This window comes from Malaclemys terrapin, chromosome 18 (assembly GCF_027887155.1).
Source record: "Malaclemys terrapin pileata isolate rMalTer1 chromosome 18, rMalTer1.hap1, whole genome shotgun sequence".
NCBI classification, from domain to species: Eukaryota; Metazoa; Chordata; order Testudines; family Emydidae; genus Malaclemys; species Malaclemys terrapin.
In genome coordinates, this window is record NC_071522.1 from 17,948,949 (window position 1) to 17,970,185 (window position 21,237).

A 21,237-nucleotide genomic window follows, 5' to 3' on the forward strand; every position below is an offset into this window, starting at 1 on the left:
CTGGAAATTTGATCAACTTGCCCTTCTGCACATAGAGACTAACAATTAAACACTCCGACACTTCTGTATGAACAATGCTACACAGAAATAAGTTATATGCTATTGATAAATGTACCTATTGTTTAACACTCAGAATTTTCAGTGTTTCTGTAATGCCTGCAAGCAGTCACGCTACAGTGCTAACATTAAAACAAAGCACTGCATGTTCAAAAAGTCAAATTGGAACAGGCTGTATTATAATACAAGTAATATATAAACTTTTTATAAAACTGAATCAGTGAAATGCATTTTCTCCTAGAAGATGCAATCTTTGAACACTTGTTTCTGTTTATTTATCCCCATTCATAGAATCATAGGACTGGAATGGACCTCGAGAGGTGTTCTAGCACTCAATGCAGAACTAAGTTATCTAGACCAGACCATCCCTGCTGGTATTTGTCTAACCTGCTCTTAAATATCTCCAGTGACAGAGATTCCACAACCTCCCTAGGCAATTTATTCCAGTGCTTAACTACCCCGACAGTTAGGAAGTTTTTCCTAATGTCCAACATAAACTGCTCTTGGTGCAATTTAAGCCCGTTACTTCTGGTCTTAGCCACAGAAGTTAATGAGAACATTTTTTCTCCTTCCTCCTTGTACTTGAACAGTTGAACTGTTTTATGAACTTGAAAACTGTTACCATGTCTTCCCTCCGTCCTCTCTTATCTGGACTAAACAAACCCAATTTTTTCAATCTTCCCTCACAGGTCATGTTTTCTAGACCTTTAATCATTTTTGTTGCTCTTCTCTGGACTTTCTCCAATTTGTCCCCATCTTTCCTGAAATGTGGTGCCCAGAACTGGACACAATACTATAGTTGAGGCCTAATCAGCGTGCAGTAGAGCAGAAGAATTACTTCTTGTGCCTTGCTTATAACACTCTTGCTAATACATCCCAGACATTTTCTTTTTTTGCAACAGTGTTACAATCTTGACTCATTCTTAATTTTCCTTTTCTACTTGTGTATGGATTTATGCTACAGGAAGGTTTTGAGTAGAAAAAAGTGAGAGGGAAAGAGGAAAGGTAGTTAAATAGATGGGAAGAGTATTGGGGAGGGACGGAGATGAAGCAGAAAAAAGTTCAGCAGTAAAGGGAGACGTATGGAAAAAAGTGAGGATCAGCTAGGGTTAAACAAATACAGCTGAAACAAATTAATCCTGCATAAATGTATGCTTTAACACTAATAAATAATATGTTCCAATATTTCTAAAGTAACAATACAGAATGCTACATAAATGTTATTACTAGTGATTTCATAATCTTAAAACATTTTAAACTGTATTTTATGCTGTATATTGGCACTTTACAGGTGCATTTAGTAAAATACCTGTATCTGCTTTGTGTAGCTGAGGTTGTTATTCAACATAGAAAACGTACAGGACCTTCAGCAATACTGTTTTTTATGTGGCAATGTGGCTATAATGCAACCCATACATGTGCAAGAGACCCAAAATGAGGGAGAGTTCTTCGGTTCTAGTCATGAGCATTGATGGTTAGTTGAAATGTCCGTTAGTATTACTAAACCTGTTGTCTATTAAGTATCTTGAAACTACACATTTTATTTTCTTATATCTTTGGTGTCCAACTGACCATATTTTAAATTTTTAGTAAAATAATTTTGGAACATATTTTACATGTCAAGTGGTTTATGCAGATTTTGAAAAGAATAATCAACTTAACTATTTCTGGTTCTAGCATTTCACCACTCCTCCCCCCACTTTATTTCCCTTTCTTTTTGGGTGTTTTGGCCATTTCATTTCTTGCTTATTCCCGCCTGTTCCGTCCAACCCCCATCTCTAGCCTCTTTTGCCGTTTTGGACCCCAAATCTCCTCCTCAACTGCTCCAATCTAGCCCCAGATACAGATCCTACTCATTGATTTCCTCCCAATTCTGATAACCCAGTTCATGTTCTGACTAATACTCCCCATATATTTTAAATAAAAAAGCAAGCTAAGACCTAAAATATCTCTCAAGCTTTTCTCTACTTAAAGGGTCTGAATTTTACTTTTCAGATAAAAGCATTCTTGTCTATCTTATACCACCATCCTTTTAGCCACTCTGGACTCCGGTTAAACTTAGCTAAACTTTAAAATTTAATTGGAGTCTACTTAAACATTGATGTTTAACTTAATGCAAGTGAGTAATGTTCCATTGAGTTCAACGGGTCACATGCATAAAGTTAATCAAATGTACAGAACTTTGCAGAATTGGGCCTTAATTATTTTCTAGTTCTCTATCTTTTATTTTCCTTGCTATAAGCACCTTTGTTTTTACAGGCAGTTCAGTAATGCACTCATGGGTTTCACCTTCTTTAATTATTAAATAACCTATTTTATCTTTGGTATTTCTTTTTCTAATATACATGTAAATTCCTTTTTATTGCTTCCCTCTTTAACAAGCAGTAAAATCAGTGGGGGGACACATTCCATGTCTTTTGTCCGTGGACATGTTAAACTTGATTTTATATATTTCTTTAATTTGCCTTTAGTTCATTTCTACAATTTTGTTTAAAAAAAAGAGACATCACACAGATCCTTATGAAACCACATTGGAAACTTCTTATTCCTAACACGTCTTTTTCCGAGAACTGCCATCCATTACCGCTCCAGCCTTCTTCCTCACATGAGTCTAATACTCCTTCTGCCAAACCATGTTCACCAAAGTCCTGTCTACACGAGCTTTTTTCAGAAAGTCACCCACTTTTTCTGCTCCATCAGTGAAGTGCTAGTGTAGACAGGGTACTAGTGGTTTTTAACTACAGTGTTGTGCAAACCAGCTCAGGGCAGGCTCGGGTGGCACAGTAATAAAAATACAAGTGGCCTGCATGAACTAGCACTCAAACTGTTGCTACCACCAGTGAAAGACTTCCCCAAAAACGTCGTGTAGAAAGGCCTGGATTTTTTTTTTAAAATGCCTATCAAAATAAGCCAGCTATGCATTATGTTTCTATATTTCAACTTCTATTTTCAGGAAGCTAATCAGTTGGTGGTGACTGGAATCTTTAATTCCTTCATTTCCTATCTGATTAAAGAATCACCATTATTTCCCCTCACCACACTGTATGTCAACGCCTGCAGTCAACCCTCCTTCCTTAGATATTAACATTGCTTCTGATTTAACAGACAGCTGCCATAGACCAGAGGTTCAAATTAATGTTTGTTTTTTTTAAGTTTGTGCACACAAAAAACTTGACTGCATTTTTCCTGTATTACTAAGACTGAATAGATTTCCTTAGCCAATCTTTTCAATATTCGTTTAATGTGAAATAGAGTCCTAAAGAGTGTGTTCACCACTCCCTTTATTCTGTCAGACTGGTCTACTTCACTAATAGGTAAACAAAACATTTGAGTAGAAAAACATTCTAAACAGATATGCAGAATAAGCTCTCTTCTAAGCCAAGTCTCATCAAGATCACCAAATGTACAAACTTTCTCTACCTCACCCAATATTTTAAAGTGAACCCTATTAAATGATCAGGTGGTATAATGCTTCACAACTAAGGTCTCATCTACAATGGTGGCGACAGTTTGGGTATGTGTAGCTACATACCGCAGTGAAAAAGCAGACTGTAGCTACACCCAGAAACGAAAGTCTCTGGCAGGGGGGAGGCAGCAGGGAAAGGCTCCAACAGCGAGAAGCTACCAGAGACTTTCCCTAGTGCCGCCCGCTAGACCCATTCTCCAATTCCAGAGCCTTTCTTGGAGGCAGGGAAAAGCTCTGACAGCAGGATACTACACTGCTGAAAACAGCAGTGTAGAGGTTGGAGGCACTGCTTGGGTGTGTCTATACACATTTAGGATATATAGCCTAAGGTTCTGGTGTTTCTGTACTCTACTCGCCTAAGCAGTGCCTGTCTACACTGCTGTTCATACCCGTGGCTAGGGTGTGTGTGCAATGTGTGTACTCTACATCCCATCATAAGTGTATACATAGCCTAAGGTAATACTAAACTCATAAGTTTGAATTTCATGGATCATTCACATGAGTATAAATGTCTTCAACTAAATCTTCACTATGCTACCAGATCTCATTGTTTATAGCAACTAACCACAGAACCCAGAATAGGATTGTCTTAACTTCAAATTTACTCACTTTAATGACTTGTATCATCTTCTATATGCAATCTAAAGTGTTCTGTTTTATAAAAGAAATAAAGTTTCAACAAAGATTACAGTTTATTCTATTTAATCAAATATTGCCAATATCTGGTGATTTAATGTCCTTCAGATCCACACGCATTTAAGAAAAGATTTTGATACTAGTGTCACCACAAGTCAAGACCATTCCATAAAAAAAACAAAAAACAAAAACAAAAACCCTAAGGTTCTTCTGCAGTTTTGCCATTTTAGCTAGACTTATTATCTAAATGTAGACTTGGGCCGGTCAACACTTACTCCCAAAACTACCAATCTCCCAAAACTCTGAAGAGGCTCATCAGAAAAGCTTCATGTAGATTAAGTGTCTCCTTAACTCTACAGGGGAAGGGAAATCCAGTGTTGAACCCAATACCCTTTAAAATTAACTTTAGGAAACAAAAATAAAGAGGGTAACTGGAGAGAGATTCATGTAGATCAGGGGTTGGCAACCTTTCAGAAGTGGTGTGCCGAGTCTTCCTTTATTCACTCTAATTTAAGATTTTACGTGCCAGTAATACATTTTAACATTTTTAGAAGGTCTCTTTCTGTAAGTCTATAATATAACTAAACTATTGTTGTATGTAAAGTAACTAAGGTTTTTTAAATGGTTTTTTAAATGGTAAAGAAGCTTCACTTAAAAATTAAATTAAAATGCAGAGCCCCCCAGACCGGTGGCCAGGACCCAGGTGACAGGCTAAGACACGAGAAATAAGGAGAAAGAAGATTGGAGTCAACATTTGGGAAGAATGCAGGGCAGTTGCCTCCCCCTCCCTTACATATCTGTAACAACATAAAACATGAGCAGTTAAACCAAACTGGCATCTCCCCCGGGCATTTAAATTTTTTTTGACACAGCAGTCATGAAATCAACAACAGGATGCAAATCAATTTACAGGTGTGCAGCTGCCAGATGTTATTACCTCAGGATAACTACTCAGTGGATATACAACTTAATAAAATGGTCTGGGAAACTCATCTGGCAAATGCAGGTGCATAGACTCCATGATGATGATGAGTGCAGTATAAGAACCTATGTAGAATAATATACATCTTCCTGCAAGTTTTCTACATTTGATAAGAATCAGGATGAAGTCCCATGTCCTACTATTCTGAACAGTCAAGAGGAGGAAAATTCTCCTCTGACTAGGGAAATTTTATTTATTCAGATTTTTACTGCATGTCTATATGCTAAGCACATGTATTTTTAAAACAAATATTGAAAACAAAAGCTCTCAAGACCTTTCCAACCCTAGCAGACTTCCTTACAACCATGATTTATGAAATCCTTAATGGCCTCTATCATAACGAAGATGGGTTTAGGGTGTGTCTTTCTGGGAGAAACCTGTGAACACAGCTAAGTCCTGTACCATGGAGCAAATGCCAAAGCTCAGATCCACCCCACGCTTTTCGTACCAATATAGTTAAACTGGTGCACTCCTTTAGCATGGCCACAGTTATACTGGTATAAAGATGCTTATTAGAAAAAACTTATTTCCACAGATGTAAACCATACCAATATAAGCACCTTTTAATCCAGTATAACTGTCTCCACACTAAGATGTTACATCAATTTAGCTATATATTTTTAAACAGATATAATTAAATTGGTACAAAATTATGTGTAGACCAGCCCCAAGAATATCCTACCACCAGCCCCTTCCCTGGGCATATCAGGAGAATGTTTACTTAAGTGACTCCGATGATCATAACTTTTGCAGCATCAGGGGACTCTAAGTACCCAAGGAACCTAGTCGTTGAGTGTTTATCTTGAGTTTCATCTGGAAATCAACTGGCAGCCAAAGCAAAATCACAGAGCAGATGTAATATGCTCACAGTGAAAAACCCCATGAAAGCCAGCACCCACATTCTGCACTGATTCAACACATAGCCCCATGTACAGCACAATGCAGAAATCTAAACTATTTTTTTTTAATTGACAATTTAATATACCTCCCCTGAACATTAATTTAAACATGTACTCACCTAACTAATAACTAGCTTTACAAAGTTACTAAAGAGAACATACATTATACCATAGAAGATGCTAGATAATCAGATCACTTTTAAGCTGACTATGCCAAATTTATCCTTGGTTTTACTCTATTTATTTCAACATAGTAAGGCCACAGTTAAATTTGACCCATTTTTTACAAAGCTACTGCTTGATAAATTAATGTATAAAAAAAACAAAATACCACACTGCTAGTTCAGGGCCTCATCCAAAACTCTTTGAAGTTAACAGGAGTTTTTTGGCTGAGTTCAATGGGCCTTAGGCAATTTTTTTTTTAAAACTCAGATACAGTTTAGTTAGTATAACAAATATAGGATTGTTTAACATAATTACATATTACTGTTGCGAGACTGCAATTTTCCAGCTTTCTTATTTTATGGATAAAGTGATATAGAAAATACAAATGCCAGATGATGTTTTATTTTTATGCTCTGTGGTTAATTCCAAAGTATTGTTTCCTACTTTTTTTTTTTATTACAGAATTCTTAAGCTACCAGTGTGCGTATGATTTTGCTATGGCACACATAAACAGGCCACATAAGATTTCTAAGGTGACAGTGTTTCTCTTAATGATTTCCACCTATACAAATAATACAAATTTACCCTATCAAGACTTGAGTTGGGAAAAATAGTTATAGATGGAAATATTTCAGTCAAAATTGAAGTGAAAGCTAGTTAATTGATTTGGAAAGAATGACTTTTGTTGTTGTTGTAATTTTACATATTCTCAGCTCTCTTTTGCCACCACAATAGGTAGTATCTTAACACTTGTTAAAAAGGTCAGCAAACGCAGGATACATACAAGGAAGGGCATCATCATCATCCCTAAGCTGGTCTGTTCAGACCACCTTCTAAAAAGTACACCTCTACCCCAATATAACACTGTCCTTGGGAGCCAAAAAAAAAAATCTTACTGAGTTATAGGTGAAATCGCTTATATCGAACTTGCTTTGATCCACCGGAGCGCGCAGCCCCGCCCCCCGGAGCGCTGCTTTACCGCGTTATATCCAAATTCGTGTTATATCGGGTCGTGTTATATTGGGGTAGTGGTGTATCTGTAAAATGGCTATAAATCACCAAAGCTGATCAGCTCAAAGTTTTCTTTTCCCCTTTCACCCATAAACTATTAAAACTTTCTTCTACTGAATACCATACATTAAAGTGGCTCCACCGTCTTTCAACAATTTATTTTGTTTCTCTCTTTGCCTTATTTACACTTATGCACCATTCTTCTTTTTCACTTATTCCCCCTCTGCAATGAGGTGTGTACTAATTACCAATACTGTATGCTTTCTTAAGACAGTTTGTTTAGCATTTCTCATGCATAATTTAAGTTTTCACAAACATGGCATCACACAGAGATGAGACTGCTCTGTCTACTACTATTTGACATGACAAAAAAAAAAAAAAAAAAAAAAAAAAAACACAACCCAAACCCCATAACTTTTGAAGTTAAGAAAAGCTCCTACAATTTAGTTGTCAGTGTTACTGATCCAGCACTGAAAAATAAAATTCGGTGTGTCCACAGAACAAGAGGAGCATAAGCAGCCGAGCAAGATTCCTGTGCCCTGTCCTAACAATTTGCCGAAGTAAGCATTGCCTCAATTTACGGATTAAAAAATTGAAGTAGGGATATTAGTGACTTGCTCAAAATCAACAAAGAATTCAGAGTTCAGATTAGGAGTTCCAGTCTGTGTGCTCAGACCACCATCCCTCTCCCATTCTAACAGGTGGTTTGCTATGTGAAATGTTTATCAGAACACAGACAGTCTACCAAATTATTTAATATGGGACACCGAACAACTATCAGGTGCTAGTGTCTTTTGGTCAATCCCTAAGATTGAAATTTAAGCCCTAGGAGTGAAAGACTTCATATATCCCCTGAGCTATCCAGTCTTGAACCTCTCCCAACTTACATCTTAAATAACTTTGTCCCAACGAAATCCTGAAAAGTTATTACAAAAAGAAATTACTGAACATGAATGCCAACCTTACTATATGCATGTGACTGGACTGCAGTCAAACGTCAGGGAAATACTGTAATCTGTATTGATAAAAACAGTCCTGAAGACATATGAAGCAGGGGAACTGGAAAGCCAACAAGTGACCTTACCATCAGTGAAAGAGGAGAATGATGTGAAGAAACTGTAGGGAGATGATAGTAGAGCCTGTCAATTTTTTTCATTAAGAATTTGTGAGACCTTACACAGAGAGGCAGGAGGCAATCAAAAGTAGCAAATAAACAGCTGAGAACCAATGAAGCTAGAGAAGCAGGGCTGTTTGGCAACATTAAAAAAAAAAAGTGCAGCAGAGGAAGTTTGTGTGGTCATGGGATTTTATCCCAAGGAACAGGAATGGAGAAGCAGAAGTTGAGGTTGTGCCAGTGTTAGAAAGACAGGCCTTGTCATAATGAGAATGGGGCAAAGCGGAAGGGATGGGGAAACAGGAGGGGAGGAATTCTACAAAGAGTCAATGGAGGAGAGAGCAGGAGACAGAGGAGCTATGGACTGCACTGGAGGTTGCAAGAGGCTGGGAAACAGCGGTTGCATTGTTTGAAGGAGACGAAGCAGTGGTTCGAGAGAGGGAATGAGGAAACAAAAGTCAGAGGAGGGACAGGATTTAGTAAACACAAGGTCAAAGTGACTGGTCATTTGGTCAGTGAGAGAGTAGATCCAGGACTGAAGGTCACATGAGGTGGAGTGAAGCTGAGCTAACAGGTCTGACAGGACATCAGTATGGAATCTGAAGTTGCCAAGGGTAAAGGTGAGAAATTGTGAAGAGTGGAAACCGATAGCCAAGAGTCTATGGCTATATCTACATTGCCCCGCAGTTTGGACTACAGGGGTGTGAATAGCAGTGAGAGATGCACTGTAACTCCCCCATGTAGATGATGTGGGTGAGAACTAAAAGGTTCCTACTTATTAATGTAGTCCTCTTCAAACAGGGCTACACTAAAGCCTATGTCAGGGAAAAAGCTGGATTTTGAGGAGTCCAGCATAAGCGGCAGTGCACAGAAGACAGTGGGAAAAGACAATAAGAGTCAGAGTATTGTTCAAAGGAGAAGATTGGGGCTGGAAGTGGCTGGACAAGGAGAGAAGCTGTGAAGATGTGACCCACCTTATGTAGATGGCAAACTTTTTGGAGAAGGAAGCAGGCCTTAATGATGCTTGTGAAATTACTATGCAAACTAGCAACACCATACAAATGTAGATAATAAATGTGGCACTTCATGTATATTTTTCTGTATATACTGATCAACAGTAGACTTCAGTTTCCAGGGCTGACAAGAATTAAATACACCATTACCTCGATATAATGCCACCCAATATAACACGAATTTGGATATAACATGGTAAAGAAGTGCTCTGGGGGAAACGGGGACGGGCACTCCGGTGGATCAAAGCAAGTTCAATATAACGCAGTTTCACCTATAACGCGGTAAGATTTTTTGGCTCCCAAGGACAGCGTTATATCGAGGTAGAGGTGTATATGTTTTAAAGGTGAAGTAATATATACTTTTTTCTTTTTTAATTAACTGAAAGACATAATTAAGAACTGAATGTGCATAGTTTGTTGGTTCTTCTTTTGACATAAAAATCAATGAAGAAACAGGTTTCCAAGGACTCAATTCTGCTTCCAGTCATAATTCACCGTCATGCCTTACTGACCATACCAAGACTAAGGTTATATGACACATATGCTGTTTATACAAAGAGAAACTTGCAGAGACTAGTACTATTAGCTCAGTAGCCATTATTTCAGGTACTCAAGGCAGTTCTCTAATTGTGTTTCATAATTCTTGTTCACAGAAATACTAGACCTTTGGATTCCAAGATACGCTCCTTAAATATAGACTTCAGGATTTATAGTGTCTGTTCTTTCAACTTTACCTTAGATTGATTAAAAGACTGCATGCTACTCAAGTTCTGCTTGTCAATGCTATCAGCCTTATGCTTGAGGATTTCAGTAACTGTAAAATCAAATACAATTTTGTAATAAAATTGTAACATTCGTTTTCTTGATTCATATTATTCTATTAAAGAAACCCTAATGTAGTTCAAATAATTAAAACCATTATTGTAACTTAAGAATTCACTTACTGTTTTTAAAAAATATTCAAAAGCAAATAAATAAATACATACATACATACATACATACATACAGGAAAGCATCACCTAGGCAGGCAGAAGAGACAGAATAAGCCTGCATGTTTGTTTGTTTTAAATTTTCCACTGTTTACAATAGCCCCTTAGAAGTTTAAAAATAAGATTCCTTTCGGCAGCAAATCTGGTTTTGGCTATATAAAAACTTCAATTCCACACTGGCAGGGTAAGATGGTAAAATTTGCACTGTTGCTACCCATGCTGTACCTTTCCGGTGAATCCACTGTAGTCTATGGGTATGTCCGCAGACCCAAAACAGTGTCTCTCTCTCCCCCCCACCCCCCCAAAAAACCCTCACACCACAGCAGTGAGTCTCAGAGACCAGTCAACTGACTTGGGCTTGCGCTAAGGTGATAAAAATAGCAGTATAGATGTCCAGGCTCAGGCTAGAGCCCAGGCTCTGAGACCCACCTCACCGCATTTCAGAGCCCGGACTTCAGCCCAAGTCACCTCTACATAGGTATTTTTAAGCTCCATAGTGCAAGCCCCATGAGCCCAAATAAGTTGACCCAGGCTCTGAGACTTGTTGCCACATTTTGGTTTTGCTGTACAGACATACCCTACAAATTAAAAAATGCACATAAAACCCATTAATTTCAGGAAGCAGGCTTTCTTTATTGGCAATGAAGCATTAGGTTTCAAATCAGATGTGGACTGAGGACACTCTCATTGAGGTTAGAGACTCAGGTTTAGGTGCTCAATAGGTTGACCATGTTCAATTAGATAAGCTGATACTTTGTGAGAAAAATATGGTGGCTTCACTCACAATACAAAAAAACTGGTATACAAACAGAATTACCCTGTATGCTCATTACTGTACATACCTTATTCCTACAAGAAAAATACTAGAAGCCAAATCATCCCCTTCGCAAGCGGAGGGGATTAATCTGGAAGATCCTGAAAGGTGCCAAGAAAGAGGTCAGTAATGGCACTTTTGCAGCAACATCTTTCACCTTCTTCTCATGCCACAGAAGCCACTCTGACTGGTCTTTCATAGGGATCTGGTTCTGTGGGTAGAAGGATGTGGAGGCTGGTTGCTCTCCACAGTTCTGTACCTTCCTCCAATTCCACTGTGAATCAGTTAGATCATTCTGATTCTGTCAATATTACTTACCCACTTTCTCCCTTTGTGCTGAGAATCCACCCCCACCTGATGGGGAAAGGACCAGCATCTTGGGACACCAGAGTACCTACTAAAGCTGTGCTGCTGTCAGAGGTAGTTAGGGAAGGGGTAGCCAGGAAGCAGTATAGAACAAAAGAACATCTGTATTTAGAAAAAAGCAACATAGGGTCCTGTGGCACCTTTAAGACTAACAGAAGTATTGGGAGCATAAGCTTTTGTGGGTAAGAACCTCACTTCTTCAGATGAAGGTGCCACAGGACCCTCTGTTGCTTTTTACAGATTCAGACTAACACGGCTACCCCTCTGATACTCTGTATTTAGAAGTTTTCTAAGTGTAAAAGAGAGATTCAATCTATGTGGTGGGTCAATGCATATTGTATTTTGCCTTCAGGCCACCAGACAAGCTAATCATCAAGAATTTAAAGAACAGGGTCACACTGCCTTACAAAATAAAGATAGGTTTGCCTAAGAATTCTAGAGCTGGCAATATGCATATTCAGGGTGTTTACTTCTCTTCAAAGAGCAATAGAGTCCCTTTTAGCAGCTAAACACAAAGCCTATATACTGCATTGATCAAAGAAGTGTACAGCTATTAAAAGACACATGCACTTTAGAATTTTTTATGTTATTATGCAAAAAATACTTGATCACTTCAGTCTATTACACTATATCATGAAAAGTGGAAAGACTTTTTTTTCAAGAAAATCCCAATCATTTGGAAATTACTGTCCAACAAAAGGAAAAGGTTTAAATCTGACACGGTTGTTCTGTTATCTCTATAACTCAGAATTATTCTTTAGAATCCAAACTCAGGCTCCTGTCCTCTATCCCATTTGAGCAACAACGAAGTGTCAGTGCTATTCTCACCTCTCATTTTTAAAAGGTTGGTTTCTAGCTCTTTTCCTTTAAGTAACAGCCTTGAAAATGTAACTGATTATTAGGGCTTAAAGTATGGCACTGATTTTTCCATGGGTTATTCAGAGATCCCCACATAGAATGACTTATGTCCAGCCTTTGGGATCTGTGGAAGCTATAACCACAAGTTTCTAATTTTTTTGTGGCGGTCCCAAATTGGTTTGTCAGTGTGGGGGACAGCACTGCTAGTGATTGTACTAACGTCACTACAGCAAGATCTCTCACAACCTACATCCTGCAGCTGAGCAGGTTCCTCTAATGAGAGCCAATGTAATCAGTCTGGCCACAAGGAAAGAGACAGTGTATCTAGCGGATTAAGCACAGAAGCAAGTGATTCCTGCATTCTAACCCTGGCTGCTGAAATTACAATTGCAGTCAGTCATATTGAATGGAAAGTTTTCCCTTATCAGGGAATACTATCAACAGAAGCAGTCTGATTGAGAAACATCAATTTCATTTGCTATTATACTTTATTTTTAAGTTCAAGGCATTTATATAAATCATTAAAACACTAACATTAAGCAGTCTTAAAGGGGATTCCTATGTATCAATATTCTATATAATAGTACTTTCTTCAAAGCATCTTACAGACATGAATATTGTTAGAGCCTAAGTATTCAAACAGAAAAAAAGCTATTTCTGAAAGTTTTGTTTAGTGACTGGTAGCCTGCTTTTCAGAGGTGATCAGCACCCACCCCTGAATGAAGTCAAGATGAGTGCTGGATGCTCAAACAAATAACAAACCAACAAGGCATTGATTTATTATCATTCCTGTCACACAGTTCAAACAGTCTATACAGCAGTACAGACATTCATTAATACTTCAAAATACCCTGACCAAGAAAAAACAAGAAAAGCACAAACCTACCTGTAGAGCAGGTTCAAATCATTAACTAAAGACTCAGCTGACAGCACACTGCACAAAGCAACACTGGCAGCCAATTTAGCCTTTTTGTGATTGCTATCACATGGAAACTTTATTAGCCTGCACAAAAGAATTAAAGAGGTAATTCAACTTCTCTGCCAAGCCAAATTACAAAGAGCAGAGATTTGACATCCATTCTTTTCTTATTTATCCTTTTCTTCTAGCTATTCAACTTGTCTTCTTCTTGGACCTGTTTCTTTATGAGTTTAGAGAATAATGTGGGATAAATAAACTACTCATATGTTGCCCCTAAATAACAGTTTTTAAAATGCAGTTTCCAAGAGAGTCTTTAGACTTTTCTGAACACCACAACACGAATGTCTTTCTTTTGTATGTACAAAAGATGTAAAACAGTCGCTTGCAAAGATTACTACTAAGGATCAAAAGCTGGGAATTTTCTCTGAAGGGAAAAAAAAATACACTTCTCCTGTACCATCACATACACCAAAGTATTAAGCTATCTTAGACCAATAAAGTTTATGACAGTCCTTCTGAGCAGCACATTCAATGTAAGTAACTGAATAAAATACTAAATAATTCCTTCCTACAACATTTTTCCTCATGTTCAAAAATAATGGAGAAGTTGTACATGACTCATCTTTCAGTGGACAATTTAAAAATAAAACAGGCAAGTTGTTGAAACCAACAGCATAGAAATCAGAGTGGAGAAAATATAGGGAATAATCCTTCTGTTGCTGAAGAATGAAGAGGGAGAGCAGGCCTGTTTTCCAGCTCTGACTACTACAGTATGAAAACAAAGCAATCACTTCTAGGATCGATCCATCTAGCCACAGCTTTTTCTTACAAGTGGTTAGTTACCTGTCCTCATCTTCCAGCAGCTGGAGAAAAACAGAGGAGACAAGTTTGCATCTCTTAAGAGTGAGCACTGATCAAACTATCAAATCACCAAAGCTTCATACACCTTTATTGTCACCACAGATTAATATGGCTCAGAAGCAACAAAACAACAGTAAAAAGAAGAACAGGAGTACTTGTGGCACCTTAGAGACTAACAAATTTATTAGAGCATAAGCTTTCGTGGACTACAGCCCACTTCTTCGGATGTGGTACAGTGACTGACACAACACTACCTTTCCCCAGACAGAAGCAGCAAGCATTTGCACAGTGCATGGGTCTGCTGCACAGCCCCAACAGGCTACTCTGAAAAAGCAAAATCAGCAATCATAACAACGAGTTGATAGATCTTATAATAAAAGCAAAGACTTAAGAGAAACACTGCTGCTGTTCATCCCCAGAGAATACACAGTGAAACCTGTACTAACAGCCGCCTCTAACTGGAAATATCCCTAGTCTTCAACCACTTAAAAAAATCCTCATTAATTTTATATATAATTTTACACACACACACACACACACACACACACACACACACACTTATTATGTAACAGATTTTGAAAGGGCCCTTTGCAGGTTTCAACGTAAACTGTTTTTCTTGATTATTTGTACCCTAACATTCTCACATTCCTCATATCGACCCATTTTCACAAGCACTCCTAGGACAGCAACTTGACTGCGGAAAACGTAGCCCACCCCACACAACTCAAGAACAGATAAAATAATCTTGCCACACAACTCCACCTGAATAGGTAAACACCCACACCCATCCCTCACAAGGACAAAAATCCTGAAGTATGCCATTCACCTTGAAGAGGGGAAAAATGCAAATACCCTCATTCCTATATACATATCTTCCTCCAGAGTCTGCCACATTACTTAAACTTTGACCAGGTAAACTGACCCACCCCTCCCCACAGGATAAGGTCCTTCTTGCATAAGCAGACCCCTACCCTCAGTAAAATATAATCCCCTAGATACACATCACCATAAATTGGTAGTTACCCTCTTCTGTGAAAATCCTTGCACAGGTTAAGTGCCCTGCTGCCAAGATAAGTGGCTCCCTATGGTGTCTATCCATCCATGTCCCATAAATCCCACCAAATATCCACCCTTCAGAACAATGTCCACAGTCTTTTATTCCTCCCCCATAACCCTCCTGTCCAGTTCTGATAACCAACCTCAAGATAGCCATCTCCATACAGGGTCTCTCCCATCCCACGCCATGCTTTTCCTGCACAGAAAGACAGTACTACTACCTCCAAGTATTTCCCTGAAACGTCTGTCACTCCCCCTCCCAAACCAGACACATAACCCACTCCGTGTAAATTTCCAGGCAAAGTCTATCACAAATTCCCAATTCTTCCTGTTCCCATGTCCAGGTAAATACTGCCCTGTCCACAGGATAAGACTCTCCCTGCAGTAAGTGTCACTCCCCACCAGGAAATGCCTGCCCAAGTAACCTGCTTCCCACCTTTGCCCCTCCATATAACACAAGAACTAGGGATCACCCAATGGAAACTAATAGGCAGCAGGTTTAAAATAAACATGAAGAAGTACTTCACACAGCACAGTGTCAACCTGTGGAACTCGTTGCAATGGGATGTTGTGAAGGCCAAGAGTTTAACTGGGTTCAAAAAGGAAGTTGACCAGTTCACAGAGAATAGGCTTTATCAACAGTTATTAGCCAAGATGGTCAGGGATGCAACCTCACGCTCTGGGTGCCCTTAAACTTCCAACTTCCAGAAGCTGGGACTGGATGAAACAGGATGGATCACTTGAAACTGCCATTCTGTTCACACCCACTGAAGCACCTGGCATAGGCCACCATCAGAGACAACATACTGCGCTAGGATGACCATCGGCCTGACCCAGTATGGTCGTTCTTACGTTCCTACACAGTTGGTCATCTACACATACACCATCCCCCTGCCCATGTAAATGCCCCACACAGAATAAGCATCATCCTGCAGGGTCCGTGATTACCTAGGCAGGAGTTCCTGATTGGTAAACAACCCTTTGCTGGACAAGCATCGTCCTGCGGTGTGCTGTCACTCCCCCTATGCACTCGTGCCCTGGCAAGCGTCTCCCCATTCACAAGGTAAGCATCTCCCTGCAAGACCTGGCACCTCCTACCCCCATGTCCAGGTACATATTACTCTTACCTCATGCACAAGTATGCAGGTGAGAGTGGCTCACCTCTTCATCAGAATAAACATCCTCCATACACAGCCCTGCCCAGAATAAATATCTTCATGCACAGCTTGTCACACTCCCCTCTCCCAGGTAAATGTTCTCCCCTCTGGACTAGCTCTCTCAGAGCCTGTCGCTTCTGACACCCCAAGGAAATGCCCCCTCCCTGCACTAGCATCTCCCCAGGACCGGTCACTCCCCATCCCAGGGAAATGCCCCCCCCACACACACACACTAGCCTATCACCCCCCATCCCCTGCACTAGCATCTCCCCAAGGCCTGTCATTTCCCCCCCGCCATGCCAAGTAAATGTCCCCTCCCCTGCACTAGCATCTCCCTGGGACCTGTCACCCCCCATCCCGGGAAATGCCCCCCCTGCACTAGCATCTCCCCAGGGCCCATCATTCACAGCCCCCCCCCATGCCAAGTAAATGCCCCCTCCCCTGCACTAGCATCTCCCTGAGACCTGTCACCCCCCCTCTGGGAAATGCCCCCCCCCCCGCACTAGCCTGTCACTCCCCCTCCCGGCACCAGCATCTCCCCGGGGCCTGTCACTCGAGCGCTGACACACACCCCCGCCGCTCGGCCCCGGCCCCCGCTCTCCACGCCCCCTTGGCCGGTGCGGCTCCCCAGGCGAGCCCGGGGCTCCGCAGGCCGCGCCCGCCCCGCCTCGGTAGCGCGGCCGGCCGAGCGGTTCCTGTACCGTCTGCGTGCGGCGCAGCCCCGGGCTGGGCCATGGCTCCGCCGGCCTCCCCCGCTCCCCTCAGGCAGCCGCGCTGGGGCTGAAACCGCTACGCCAGGAGCCGCTGCGAAAGACGGGAGCTGCCGGGCTGGGCCTCCGCCTCCTCCGCCTCCTCCTGACAGCGGGCAGGGGGCGGGCGGAGCGGCGCGCAGGCGCCGGGAGCTGACCCGGGAGACCACGGGACCCGCGCGGGGCCGGGCCGGGCCGGGGCGGCGGGGAGAGGGGGTACGTGCCCCCCGGGATCAAGTGGAGGAAGGGCCCCTGGGGAAGAACGAAAGCAGGAGGGGGAGATGGGGCAGCTGCTGCAGTGGAGCTGAGACCATCAGGCTGTGGGGCCCTTGCCTCATTCTGGGATCCCAGCTCCTGGTCTGTGGCCTCACCTGATGGGCCGCGGGTGTGGAAGCCCCTCCACTGAGCCCATTCCACACCATCCTATGCTTGGCCACATGCATTCAGGGTTGTTCTTGGCCCCATTCTCCTGAAGTATCAGGTGTTGGGTTACTTCAAGGAGACTCCAGGATTTGATAGACCGATGGCCTGAGCCTGTGCCCTGTACTTCACCTGCCAACTTTCCACTAGCTTTTGCCTTTCTCATTCATTTGTTATGTAGGATTCTCACTTTGTCAAGCAACAAAATTAAAATAAACCCAAACATTTAAACATGTACTAATACGAAGTGGGCAGTAGCCCACGAAAGCTTATGCTCTAATAAATTTGTTAGTCTCTAAGGTGCCACAAGTACTCCTGTTCTTTTTGTGGTCTCACTAGGGAATCAAGTGTCTGGGATTTATTTTAAATCCAAAATGGAGTCACCATATAAATCCCCGTTACTCCTTTAAAACTTGCCCTAGACACCCCGGGCCAAATTACGGCTAGCATAAGTGGGCACAACTCAAAAGGGTTCTGCCAAAAGGATTGCCTTTACTAATACATTAGACTTCATTGCAGTCCCATCAATTACACCCATGCTGAATTTGGCCTACATACTTGATGCATCGACTTTGGCAAGCCATGTCCTGCCAATAAAGTGACCGAAAAATTAATTGAATTTCAAAATCCTAAAGAGTAGGAACACCCACATAGATCCCACAGCTGTGGACTGAGGACACGGGAAACAATGAGCGGGAAACCATATGAAGGTCCTGAACTGCAGACGAAGGTGAATACTACAGCTTACTGTATTCAGCGAATTATGGCAACCACAAAAAATATGTAGAGGAGGAGAAGGAAAGCACATTCTAAATGCTAGGAAGTTATTTTAAAAGACTATTTTGATCAAACAGAACAAAGTAACCTATTCTATAGTATGACACAAGGTCTGGTGCTCAGAGGACATGGATTGGGACTATATAACTTCATTTATTTTCTGCATCTGCACATTAACATATTTTAGACTATACGCTGCCGAGAGTGGGTTATTCCACATATATGTATACCGGCCACTAATCCAGCTTCATAAACAGATGTGAAAATATACCTACTGAAACCACCCATCCCTTTGGCAACCTACTCCTTCCTCACCTTTAGCAACTCTTTCTTCCCACAGGAGGTTTTGTCCCAGAATGCTTCTTTCTGCCCTTTCTCTCCCATTTGACCCTAAGCTCCTTTCACCTTACCTCATTGAAGGCAGGAGAATGCAGCCTGCACAATAGAGCCGTATTTTCAAAATTGCTCAGCTGTTGTTTAGGCACCTAAATAAAAGGCCAGATTTTACAAGTATTCGTCACAGTGAGCACTGAGTTCTTTTGACAATCTGGACCTGATTGTGGGTGCTGAGCACCTGAAAATTTGGTTTCACATATCTCAAGGTAGGCACCCAAAAATGGCATAATTCCCATTGACTTTATTGGTGTAAGCTCAGACTCTTAAGGAATCACGCACTGCTGCAAACAGAAATTCAGATGATCTCCAGCTTGTATCCTTATCTGTCTGCAGGTCCTTAATAAGGGATGAGTGTAAACCCTCCCTCCCTCCAACCATCCAGATCATCAAAACACCTAGTGGGTCTTATGACATTCCAAAAATCTACATCAAAGCTCAAAAACAGTGCTTGTATATTAAAGGGTTTAATACTGTAGCTGGGAGAAGAGGAAGGGCTGAAACTTTGTTTTTCCTGTTCTCCTGTCTAGAGCTTGACTAACTTTATAAGTAAGTTTCATACTTGAGCTTTGTTGTCTGCTCTTGGAGGGTGATAGGACCTGTCAGATGTAAAGATTTACACAGTATATAATAGCAATGTCTTGGAATTTAGAACAATCGGATCACTCCCCCTGTTCCTTCCCAAATGTCCCATTTAATTATGATAATTTGCAGTTCTATTGCACTGAGGATCTCAAAGGGTTTTACAAACATGAATCGGCTAAGTCTTACAAGAGCTCTGTGAGGTGGGTAAATATTAATAGCAGGCTGAAGATATGAAAACAGGCCCAGAGTGATTCAGTGGCAGAACCAGGAGTAGAGCTCGAGTCCTGAGGCCCAATCCTACACTTTTAGTTCTAGACAACACTACCAATATTAATGAACCAATCAGATTGCTGCAGGAGGTCATTGACTATTTCCACCACTCAAGAAGATAAGATGGAGGTTCCCACAAAATTAATCACTGTCTGGCAGATTTTCATGGCAGAAACTGCAGTTTTGCCAAACCTGTTTAGCTTCAGAGCCTAACATTGATATTTCAGCATCCATAGAACATGCAGTAGACACAGGATAAATTAAGACATGGTTGACTTGAAAAAGTGCACTCTGTAAATTAGTACAGATTAGAGATGAGGCTAACACCTCAGACCTTCCCTGCCTGAAATTTGAACTAACCAAAAATATTAGTTTGCAGCTATTGGTGAAACAATAGTGACATCCAGTGACTAGCTAAGCTAAACCAAAGTGTGTAGTCCCTGTGGATGTCTACAGGCAAGGCTCAGATTGGAGGGAAGGAAGGAAAGGAGTTTAGAAAAGTCATTCACACAGCTATGTCTCTCAGAGGTGTGAAAAATCCGCACCCCTGAGCAATGCAGTTAAGCCGACCTACCTCTCAGTGTAGACAGTGCTAGGTTGATGGAAGAATTCTTCCATCAACCTAGCTATCACCTCTTGGGGAGGTGGATTATCTCTACATGTAGATAGTGTCTATACTGCAGTGCTGCAACTGTGCCACTGTAGCATTTTCAGTATAGACAAGCTCTAAGACAGAGAAGTGGGATTTTCTTTTGGCTCTATAGAGAAATAAAAGCATAAATAAAAAGCAGAATAATTTTTTAATATTTTTATTTCTTTATTCTTTGATAGGTACAGGCACCCATCATAGATGTGCTGTGTGCGCAAAACAGAATGACATTTCAAATCACAAACTAGAGTAGTCATCCAGACATACAAGGTGAAGTCCCTAACTGGTTTAAATTAATGTAGCTTCACTGATTTCAATGCAGATAGGCTGATTTATGCCAGCTGAGAATCTAGCCTACACATAGCATCAAAACTCACATCAAAAAGAGCTCCCGAAGCCAGTATTTATTATCATTTAACATTTTTATAGCCGTAATGCCTATAAGGCACAATCAAGTTGGATTCTATTATGCTAGGCACTGTACAAATATAGAATCAATGACAGTTCCTGCCTCTTTGATAAAGGAACACCCACAGCTTAGTTCATCCCATCTCAGAGAAAGGCTGAGTTACAAGACAGATTTTGCAATCTGCCTGCAGGTTCAACAAACTTGGATTCTGTTGCACCAAGGGGGAAGTAAATTCCAGAGTTGAGGTTCTCCCTTGAGAATGTTGTGCTCCCAGATACCAGATGAACAAATCCAAAGCATGTCATCTCATGCATCTCAGATGATTTCATGTGTAACTTGTCAAAGATCCAGATGACAATCTCTTTCACTGGACTAACCACAAATAAAAGAGATGCTGTCATGTTTTATCTTTACACATATGAAACAAGGAAAAGACTTATACCCTGAACATATAGGGGACAAGGCATCACGGAGGAGGAGCTACGCATCCTCAACTCGAAATGAAGCCAAAGGGAGCATTCAAAGAAGGCACTCAGCAGCTTAAATTCTGTCAAGTAGCAGTTAATGGAGTTCTCTCATGTCCGGAAGGAGAGGACATGAGAGACTGAGGAAAGGAACAGCA

The 21,237-nt window shown here is 41.0% G+C and overlaps 1 protein-coding gene across 3 annotated transcripts in view; it reads right to left on the reverse strand.

The window, feature by feature from the left end:
* Positions 1 to 17,222, reverse strand: part of RABEP1 (rabaptin, RAB GTPase binding effector protein 1) — a 75,434-nt gene extending 58,212 nt beyond the window's left edge. For all 3 annotated transcript variants that reach the window (XM_054008625.1, XM_054008624.1, XM_054008623.1), the window contains exon 1: positions 17,065 to 17,222. In XM_054008625.1, coding sequence (XP_053864600.1) covers positions 17,065 to 17,098 — 34 coding nt within the window. In that variant the 5' untranslated portion in view covers positions 17,099 to 17,222. The remainder of the gene's footprint in view (positions 1 to 17,064) is intronic.
* Positions 17,223 to 21,237: the final 4,015 nt, after the last annotated feature.